This window comes from Choloepus didactylus, chromosome 21, assembly GCF_015220235.1.
Source record: "Choloepus didactylus isolate mChoDid1 chromosome 21, mChoDid1.pri, whole genome shotgun sequence".
Lineage (NCBI taxonomy): Eukaryota > Metazoa > Chordata > Mammalia > Pilosa > Megalonychidae > Choloepus > Choloepus didactylus.
Window position 1 is genome coordinate 19328729 of NC_051327.1, and position 10101 is coordinate 19338829.

Genomic DNA, 10101 nt, shown 5'->3' on the forward strand with positions numbered 1-10101 from the left:
CTTCATTGATTGAATGCATTTCAGTCCTAGACATTGCTTATTAAAACTGCTCCTAGATATTTCAAATTTACAAATCTTTTGGTTTATTTGTTTCTGGTTTTCACGTCATTTTAGAAAGGCCTCTCCCATCCCAAGGTATTATTGCTTTATTTTGCATTAGTTAACTATTGTTGAGGTTGAACTCATGTATTAGACATTTCTATTTCTTTGGAGAATTGTCTGGTCCACTATGCTCTTAGGAATCGGATATTTCCTAATATTAACTTCCAACTAGTTAAGGCAAAGCTAATGCTTGGTTTTATTTTGTAAGCCACCCCTTTCCTACCCATCTATAGCCACACTTTCCCTTCTAGAGCTCACTGTCGTGGCTTCCGAGGGCCATTTCTATACCAGTGACTCCCAGTACCCCCAATCTTATCCTTTCTCCCAAACCTGTCATCATTTAACCTCTAACTTGATATTTCCTAAATCTCAAAAATTCTCATATCACCATTCTAAGATTTCATCTCTGCAGACTGCCAGTACCATTATTCATTTGCTGAATATTTTTCTTAAACCAACTGATTAAAAACAAATTCAGCCTCTTCCTGAGCAGTCATAACCATGACATATCATCTAGCCCAATAATTTTTCTAATAGATATGATAAACACAGAACTATTAAAGGTTCCAAAGACGTTCTTCACGCCACCAAACATCACTTCTGGTACCACCCACCACCACATTTTTTGAAACTCAGTCCTAGTTGGAAACAAACCTTTCTACCCGAATACGTCACCACTGCTTCCAATTCCACATTCTTCCTCCAAACTCAGGGTGATGCCACCCTTTCCCCAATCCCACGGGCTCCAAGCCATTGTGACGACCAGTTCCATTCCTTTATCCCCATCCTAATGACGTTTCCCTTTACCCACTTCTGGCAACTGTCCCTTGCCCTGCACTCCCAAGACGGCCTCCTGATCCCCGTCCCTGGTGATGAGCTGGCCGCCCAGCGGGGTTGCCCTGGCTCCGTCCTAAGCACCTGCACCCTGCACTGGGGCCAGTCTTCCTGCACCAGCCTCCCCGTGCAGCACACGCTCGTTAACCTGTTTACTGATAACTCCTTGCTGCCCCCTGGGGTATTTAAACACACTTCCCTGCCCACTGCCCCATCTCCTGCTGGTCCTCAGAACTCACTGCGACCTGGAGGCTTTCCATCTCCCCCACCTGCTCATCCAAACCTTACCTGTCCTTTCAGGCTCACTTCCCAGGAAGCCTTCTTGGTTGATTCCAGCCCTCTCCCTCTCTTACTCCTGCAGCCTTGCCTACCGTTGTTGCAGGTATCTCACCTGCCCGAGGAGACAACAGGCTGCTTGAGGGCAGGCTTCACGTCGGAATATTCCTCCCACATCAGGTGCTCTAGAAACACTTCCTGCCTCACGGCCCGGTGACGTTCCCGAAGACTTACCTGGGACTTCACCTCTCCCCGCCACTTGCCACAGCCACTCACCCCTCCCCGCACAACGTTCGGCACCCACCAACCACAGGCAAGAGGGAAAAAGAAGCAAGCGTGAGAGAGGCGGAGAACACCGTGAAACATAAGAAGCCACTGCTAGGATCATGAGTCTTTTAATATATTATTCTGAAAAGAAAGGAATTAAAAAAAAGTTCCTGACATCTCTTCTTTTTTTGTTTTGTTTTGTTTTAATTTAAATAAATACCCTGCCCGCCCGTCTTCCCCCCACCCCGGCTAAAATGTCCCTCCTACCCCGTCCTCCTGCCCATCCCTGGCACCAGACCCTCACCCTGGAGCTAAGTAAGATGCCTGCTTCAGAGCAGGCCACGCTCACTAGCAACTTCTAGCAACTAGTAAATGCTGCAAATGATTCTGCAGCCCTTGGCTCACCTGAGCCCCTCCCTCCATCCCACTCCACTCCCCACGCCAGGACATCCTAGGTGGGCATGGAAGGTGGGGCTTTTAGGCATTGGGAAGAGTACAAACTTGGTTTCCCTTTAATTTCCTTCATTTCCCCCACTCAGGAATAGGCAAGAGCCCAGAATTGCCCTCCAGACTAAATAAATAGCAAAATAAATACCCCCTTCCCCATTTCCGACTCTCTCTCCCTAAGAGCTCCTCCACCTCCCTCTCTTTCATTTGACCCACCCTTTGGTCCTCCCTAACCCCCATCCTTCCCCATGCTCTGACCTCTGGCTTGACCTTTGCCCTCTCAGGAGGAGGATCCACATGGGCTCAGTGGGGAGAGCTGAGGAAGGCCTCCTTCCCACCCTCAAGCAAACCCTCCTCTTCCCCCAAACTTCCAGGGGTGCTGCTGGCGCCCCAAGCCCACAGGCCTGGCGGACTCCCTGGGTCCGGGGGTCGGGGTGGAGGGCAGGGGTTCTCCCTGGCTCTCTCTCACCTGGTCCTTCAAGTGTCTCTCTCTCTCTCTCAGGGCAAGTCCCCCGGGAGAGACGGGGCATGCCGCACCCCAGCCCAGGTGCCCCGGCCGCCCCTCAGATGGCAGTGTCCCAGAGGACCGTGTGCTGCCGGCGGCAGGGCGGGGTGCCGGACTTGCGGGGCTCGGGCCCCCGCCGCCAGCTGGGGAGGATGGGCATGCTCTCCTGCTTGCAGAGGCTGCGGTCGGGCCGCTGGCGCGCCTTGATCTCCTTGCACACGCAGCGCTTGCGCTCAATCACCTCCAGCAGCTTGCCATCCCGCTCGGGGGCTGGCGCGGGGGGCAGGGGCAGGGGCAGCGGCAGTGCAGGGTGGGTCTGTGTCCCTCCCTCCCCGCCACCGGCCAGGGACGGGGTGGGGAGAAAGGAAAAAACAAGGGGAGTGGGTCAAGCACCTTGGTGTGATCGGGCCCTGTCCCCACCGAGCAAACCAAGGTTCTCCTGCAGACGCAAGTCCTCTCTGGCTCCCTAGGGCCTCTGTCCTAGGCCCCCGAGACCCAGCCCCTGCACCCTTGCTGGGTGGGCACCCTGGGGGGCCAGGCTGGGCCTGTCTCACCCCGAGGGAGGGGCGCCTTTTTAAAGCTCCTCCTAGACCCACGCATTCTTCTAATCAGTCCACCCAGACAGGGCATCTTTTTCTACACTGCAGGAGTGGCGGCCATGACAGACTCCAACTGAAACCCAGCCTGGAAGCCCCTCCGCTTGGGTCTGGGGGGCCCTCCTGTTTTGTCTCTCCCCACCAGGCCATCATCTCTACCTGCTCCTAGGCATGTAAAAGGAAAACCCCAGCCTCTCCACCACCACCTCCTCTTCCTCCAGGGCCTCACCTGGCTCAGGGCATCCCTGGGCTGGCTGCAGGGCCGGGGGGTGTGGAAAGCGGCCTGCCGGACTCCAGAGGTGGAAGCTGAGCGCCCCAGGCGGTAGCCTCCCGTGAAGTCTGGGGCAGGAGGGTAAAGGGTGAGGGGGGAAGGGGCCTCCGGGTCCCCCCTTCCCCAGGTCCCAGAGGGGAGCCACGCCCAATGTCCCGGGATTAAGATTTAGGGCCTGGAATGTGGACTTGTGCAGGTGGGAAGTCAGGGACTAGACCCTGGTGAGTCCCCCAGCGGGCAGGCAAGGGGTGCAGGCGGGGGGGCAGGGGGCACCTCCGTTGCGGTGGCAGGCTGGGAAGGTCTGGCAGGGCACGGGCAGCGCCGGGCGGCTCCCTCCTCTCTCCCCTCCATGGTGGATCCTGGCCAGCAGGCCCTCCGCCCCCTGGCTCCTCACTGGGATTCCTGAAGCCAGCAGGCCCCTGTCCTCCCGCTCCGCCTGGCCTGGACCTTCGGCACTGCCGTTCCAGGCCCGGGCACCCTCCTCAGCCTCTGCTGGGATGACAAGAAGAGCTCAGCACCCAGATGGGGAGGGGAGGGGGGTTGAAGGGGCTCCCGCTGTTCTCCCTAAGTGCACACACTGCAGCATGGATGCATCCGAAGGTGAACTGTCCCTTTGCAAGCCACTGCAGGGTTGGGAGGGAACCTGCTTCACACACACACACACACACACACACACACACACACACGCACCCCCACCGACAGGATGGGCCCCAGTACTGACACCCCTTTTCTACCCACTGGAACCATTCCCCTGGGGCTGACAGTCACGGACATGTGCTGCTCCTAAATCTTTTTCTCTGCTTCTGGACCTCCAAGGGGTCTCTCCTACCCCAACATTAGCTGCAGAGCTCCTCCACCAGCCCCCAAGATGGAGCCCAGGGACGCTGGTCACCGGGACAGGGAGAATCCCAAATCCTGGGCCAGGGGGTGCTGGGGATTGGGAGGGCGGACTGCCTGTGAACTCAGCTCATCTCTGAGAGCAGGCCTGGCAAAGCATTGCGTTGCCAGGCAACGGCAGGGGCCTCCCTCTCCTCCTGTCTGGATGGGTTGCCATGGTAACAGCTGGGAGGCAGCTGTGTTTAGCTCCTCGTGTGTGCACACTCACAATCACAGCCCTGCAGCCCGGGAAAGGGAGAGGCAGGCAGGAGAGTAGGTGGGGGGACAGCAGGGGGAGCCTGCTCCCGGGGGGGGGGGCTGGATTCCACCCCTCCAACACACACACACACACACACACACACACACACACACACACACACACACACACACACACGAGGGGCTCCCCATGTCCCTGCAGAGCTGCCGCTGCCCCCAACCCTCGTCTCCTGGGAGACTTCCCAGTTGAGGACAATGGGCTGTGCCTTCCCCAGGACCCCTCCAACAACCCACCCCCAAAGTATCATCACCAGCACCCCCTCTAAGCAATCACCAGCACCCCCTCTAAGCAACCCCCAGCCCCTGGCCCCGCACTCACTGTCCTGCTCCTTTGCTTTCCTCCCTCCATACAGGACTTTCCGCTGCAGAGCCCAGCTTGCCCCAAATGTCGTGGCACCCATCTCCTCATCCTCCTCCTCTGGGGTCCCTGCGCTGGCGATGACATGGGCGCAGGAGATGCTGGCAAAGGCACCCCCATCAGCCCCTTGTTCCTGCAGCTGGATCTTGACCAGGGGGGATGAGGCCCCCACTCCACAGCCCTTACTCAGCACTCCCCCAGCCTTGAGGCTCTCATAGGCAGGGGGTCTCTTGAGCCCAGCTGCTGTAGCTGGGTAGGTCCAAAGTGGGGTCAGGGGGCCTGCCGTGGGGTCCGGAAGGCCGTGGGGAGAGGCCAGGCAGCCACGGTGGTGGAGGACCCCAGCTGCTGCCCCCAGGGCTCCGCCGTGGGGGCTGCACTTCCCCGGCATGGGGGGTCTCGAGCTGGTGCACAGCATCCCGTGGAGGACAGAGATCTCCTTCTCTGCCTTGGGCTCCCCAACACCCAGGGGCGGGCCCACCGGCAGGACTGAGTGTGTGGTCACCTTGACCGCCGAGTACACCATGGTGTAAGATACCGCCTTGTCCTTGGGGGCCCCGGGGAGCAAGGCGGCCGGGCCAAGGGGGGCTGCCGGCACCCCCACCACCTTGGGGCAGATCATGCTGTGGGAGTTGGGGAGCTCCCGCTCTCCCCGGGGCTGGCCAGAGCCCTGGGGTGGCAACGGTGTTGAGTGGCTCCGAGCCCGGCCTGACGGTCCCAGCAGGAGCAGGTTGGCAGCAGGCGGCGGGGGCGGTAGGGGAGGCGTCTCCCGCTCCCGTGCAGGCACTTGGGGAGCTGGGGTGGAGCCAGCTGGCTCCTTGGAGTAGCAAAGGACCGGTAGCCTCGAGACCCCATCGCCGGGGGTTCGCGAAGCAGACTTGGCTTGGGGGAAGGCCAGGAGTGGAGGACGGTGCTGAAGAAGGTTGGGGAAAGGCGGGGGGATCTCACAAGGCATGGCCTTGGGGGGCGTGCTGTCCCTCCGGCTCGGGAGGGCTGACGCCGGTCGGCGGTGGGCATGGGGCTGGTGTGGCGGGGAGGCTGCCAACAGCGGGGGGCCCCCGTTGGCCCGGCCTTCCCCAACCTCCTCTGGGAGCGGGTACTTCATCTCCTCGTAGATGGCCTCGCTCTCTTCCGAGTCCGAGTCGGGGCCAGCCGGAGGGGTCGGGCCCCCACCCCCAAGAGGGGGCCCACTCAGGCCCCCTCCACTTCTTCTGCCTCCCCTGAAGACATCCCCCACCATCTCGATGTACACAGGCTCTTCTTCCTGGGCACCCACATCAGGGTCCCCAACTACGTGGGACCCCCGACTGAGGTGCTGGAGGGGCAGGTTCCCCCCTCGAGGAGAGGGGGCTGGGGGGCAGGACTCGTCGAAGGAGACGGACAGCTGGGTGTTGGGGCTCCGCCTGGGCTTCTGGGGAGGAACCTTCCGGCTGGACTCCCGGCCTTCTGGGGTTGGCTTCTGGGAGCCTGGCAGGATGAGAAGGAGAGAAACAAACTGGGCGCTTGGTGGGGGAAGGACACGGGGGGCCCTTTTTGACCTCTTGATCCACCTGTAAGAACATTATCTGCCTCTTCATTTTTCCCACGCACCCCTCAAATTACACAGCCCCCAGTCTTTCTAATCTACTCCCCAGAATCTGCAGCTCCCACCCTAAATTCTCTCCCACCTTCATCTCCCTCTGAGGTCGCCCCTTTCCCAAGCCTGGGCTTTTGGGGGAGCTTCCCCCACCTTTGCTCAGTTCGTCTCAGGCCCATCCAAAAAGGAACCCCCCACATGCCCTCTGAGAATGGAACCTTCCACTTCCTGGGTTCTTCCCTTGATGAACTCTCCCCGGCAGGCCTCCCCCGCCCTGGAATGGATCCTCCCAGCTCCCAGCAACACCTGGGGAGGGGTCTCACCTGCTTTCTTGCACGGGGGCGCCTCTGCCCCCGACCCCGCCATGCTGAGCTTGGTGCTGGGGTGTCTCCGGGGCTTGGCAGGGGGTTCTCCGGGAGCCCTCTGTCCTCGGCCAGGCTCCCGCCGCCGCCCCCGGGCCCGCCCCCCACGCTGTCCATGCTGCCCACCGAGTGGCAGGAGAGGGAGCGCGGGGCCATGGCGCTGCGGCAGGGGTGGGGGGTGTGCTCCTGGGACGCGGGCATCGTCATGAAGCCCATCCTGAGCGAGCGGCGCAGCGAGGCGATGTCCCGCACGCGGACGCCGGGCCCCGCCGGGCCTGCCCCGGGCGCTGCCGGGCCTGCGGGACCCACTTCCTTACTGGAGCTGGGGAGAGAAGCGCCCCCGGTGGGGGGGGGAGGGGACAGAGGTCGGGCCTTGGGCCTGGGCCTTCCTCTCCTCCGCTCCAAGAGGCCGCTGCGGCCCTGTGGCCTCCCAGGGCGGAGGAAGGGAGCCTGGGGTGGCGATGGGGGGAGCTTGTCAGGGCAGTTCTGGGGGCTTTAACTCGGGGGGCAGGGGTGGGGTGGGTGGGTGTGCGGGAGCGTCCCTGGGGCTGGCGGCCCCCTTGCTGGGCATTGCCGGCACACAGCACATGGCGCCCTGCCTCATGCGCGGTGGAGCAGCGGCGGCCCTTCCGGACAGGCGCACACCTGCCACCACGGCCCCGCTCCCTTCTCCTGCTCTCGCACCGGGCCCGGGGCCTTCTCTCTGGGCCCTGGTCGCGTCCAGCTCGGCGCCTGCTCCCCGACGCCGCTCCTCCGCCCCCAGATGTAGTCCCTGCCGCCTCGCCTTGCCGTAGCGGCCTCCCCAGGCCGAGGCTCGCTGGTCCTCCCTAACTCGCTGTCCCGCAGTGCTGCCCTCTCCCCGTCACCCTTCCTGGCTCACTCCCCTTCCCTTTCACTGTCCCCGAGCCGCTGCCTGAGGGAAGAGGGGCGGCTGGCAGGGGAGAGGGGAGGACCGCTATGGGGTGGCTCTCATTAAAGCCCTGTCTACTAACCCTTCATTAGGGAGAGATCGCTGCAGTGATAGCTCTGATTAATCTAATTAACAAGAAGAATTAAACTCCACAGTTGCAAGGAGGGAGAAGGGAGCAGGGAGCTGCCTCTGACTCAGGCTTAAATGGGAGTGAAAGGAGAAGGGAGTGAGGGAGAGGCCAGGCCCCAGGTCTCTGGGAAGGCAGGGAGACAGGGCAAATTGGGGGTCGGGTGGGGGGAGCGCCCCATCCCTGATTCATCTGCAGGGCCTTGCCTGCACACCACCCCCCACCCCCAGCCCTGAGGCTTGACCACTCACCTCCCCAGCAGAGGACACAGGGCAGGGGCCAGGTGTATCTTCTCTGATGCCCCCTCCACGGACCACCCCAGACCCTGCGGGGTCAGTGGGGCCTGGCCCTTCCAAGGTCAGGTGACAGGGGAGCCAGGAGCCAGCCCCAAATGGACAGAGGGGAGAAGACCACATGCTGAAGGCGAGTCAGGAAGGAGGGTCTCGGGCCTCTGGGGAGGAAGAGCCCCGGGGGGAGGGCTTGCTTGTGGGCTGGAAGCCCATAGGAGGCCAGGACAGGGGTCAGAGGCAGGAACAGGGACCGAGCACAGGACTCGGAGCCCAGGGAGGCTCAATGATGACAAGGCTGTTGAGACCCAGGGGTGGCAGAGGGCTGTGGCCCAGAAAAAGGGCAGCTGAGGTGTGGCCTTACCTCCTCTTGGCCTCTTCCTCCTTGTGCTGCCTCCACTCCAGCTTGGTTTTTCGGTAGAGGAGGTTCATGTCGTGGGGCAGGAGGTGGGGGCTGGGGGGCCCTGCTCAGTGCCACCAGGCCCGGGGGGTGGCCCTCCCTGGGTCCCCGATCCACTTGGTGGGGGGCGGGAAGGAAGGGAAAAAAAAGAGAGAAAGACGGGGAGGGGGTCAGGAGTGAATGAGAAAGAGAAAAAAGGGGCAAAGAGGTGACTCGGGTCCTCAGGGAGAGGAAAACAGACAGAGGCACAGAAAAACCCAACACAGCCTCCAGGACTCACAGACAGACGGACAGACAGACATGTTGTGTACAAGGAGTCAGACACCCTGACAAAGAGGTTCAGAGCCACAAATACCCACTCTGGAGAGAGCGGGTCGATGTGCAAATACATCCCGATACACCACACAGACAGGCCCCACGAACGGCCCGCGGTCCCCAGCACACCACCAAGCCACAGCCTCACATCTGCAAACAGAGGGGCGGGCACTCAGGTCGGCACAGGTAAACACAAACCCAGGGACAGGCGGACACACACAGACATAAACACCCACAGACACACCCACAGACACACAACCAGCACACACAATTCTGCTTCCCAGGACTGGACACACCTACAGTCAAGGAGTTCTGTCCGGGGCCTATTTGTGTACAGACTCCCCACCCCCTCTTGGGTCCTGAGGCTCGGGGTGTCAGGAGGGAAGGGTGGGGGGATTCAGAGTTGGGCATCTAAAATGCCACCCATCCATGCAGGTCTCTTCTCTGCCACCGTCCTCCCGCCCCAGTCCCTTGCGTGGGCCTGGACCCCCGTCCACCCCAGGGTCCCAGGCAGTGGTCCCCACCTCCCTCCCTGATGGCCCAAATCACCTTCTTCCTCCTCCAGGATTTGGGAGGCTCCCGGCTTCCCCCTTCCGGTCCCCGCCCCTCAGTCCGGGGGGCTCCAGCCTGGCCCTACAGCTCCATCCCGAGCTGCGGCCTCCATATCTGCTCTGGTTTCCCTTCCCCCAAACACACCCTCTCCTTTTCGCCTCCAGCCTCACCTCTGCTGCCGGGCGCCCCTCCTCACTCCGGCCCCCCCCTCCCCCTGTTTGTTCCAAAATTGGCCTGCTCCATCCCCCTCTCCATCCCGGGCCCCAGTTCCTGGGTACCCGTCCCTTCCCCTTGTCCTGCCACCCTGGGTTTCTCCACCTCTCGCCCCGCCAATCCTCCCTGCCCCTTGCTCCCCCTCCCCGCTCCCCGCTCCAAGCCTCCCCAATTTCTACATCACCGTACCTGGCCTGCCCGGCGCCGGCCCCCCCATGCCGGGCTCCGCCCGGAGCAGGAGGACGGAGGAGGAGAGACAGAGAGAGACCGGGGGGAGCCGAGCTGGGCCCTGCCGCAGAGACAGCCCCGCCTCCGGGTCCGCCCCCAGACCCGCCCCCGGCCCCAAACCCACCCTTCCACACCCTCCAAGGACCGCGCGGGAGCGGGAGCGGGAGGGCCGGGCCGCGCCGCGCGGTGAGGCTGGGGCAGGGGACGCGGGCACCGCAGACCGAGAAGCGGCTGAAGATCGTGGGGCGCGGAGGGCCCGGCGCCAGCCCGCACCGCCTTGGGGCGCCCGCCCCTCGCCGCCCCTCGACCCCTGCCCGGCCGGGCCG

The 10101-nt window shown here is 62.2% G+C and overlaps 1 protein-coding gene across 1 annotated transcript; it reads right to left on the bottom strand.

Moving 5' to 3' along the window:
• Window positions 1-1751: 1751 nt before the first annotated feature.
• On the bottom strand, window positions 1752-9866 carry NYAP1 (neuronal tyrosine phosphorylated phosphoinositide-3-kinase adaptor 1). The gene is given in 8 exon segments (XM_037815194.1): window positions 1752-2747; window positions 3257-3366; window positions 3572-3787; window positions 4770-6272; window positions 6705-6804; window positions 6807-7065; window positions 8432-8583; window positions 9737-9866. Coding segments are annotated over 7 exon segments (2514 nt in total). The 5' UTR covers window positions 8500-8583; window positions 9737-9866; the 3' UTR covers window positions 1752-2489.
• Between the last annotated feature and the right edge of the window lie 235 nt (window positions 9867-10101).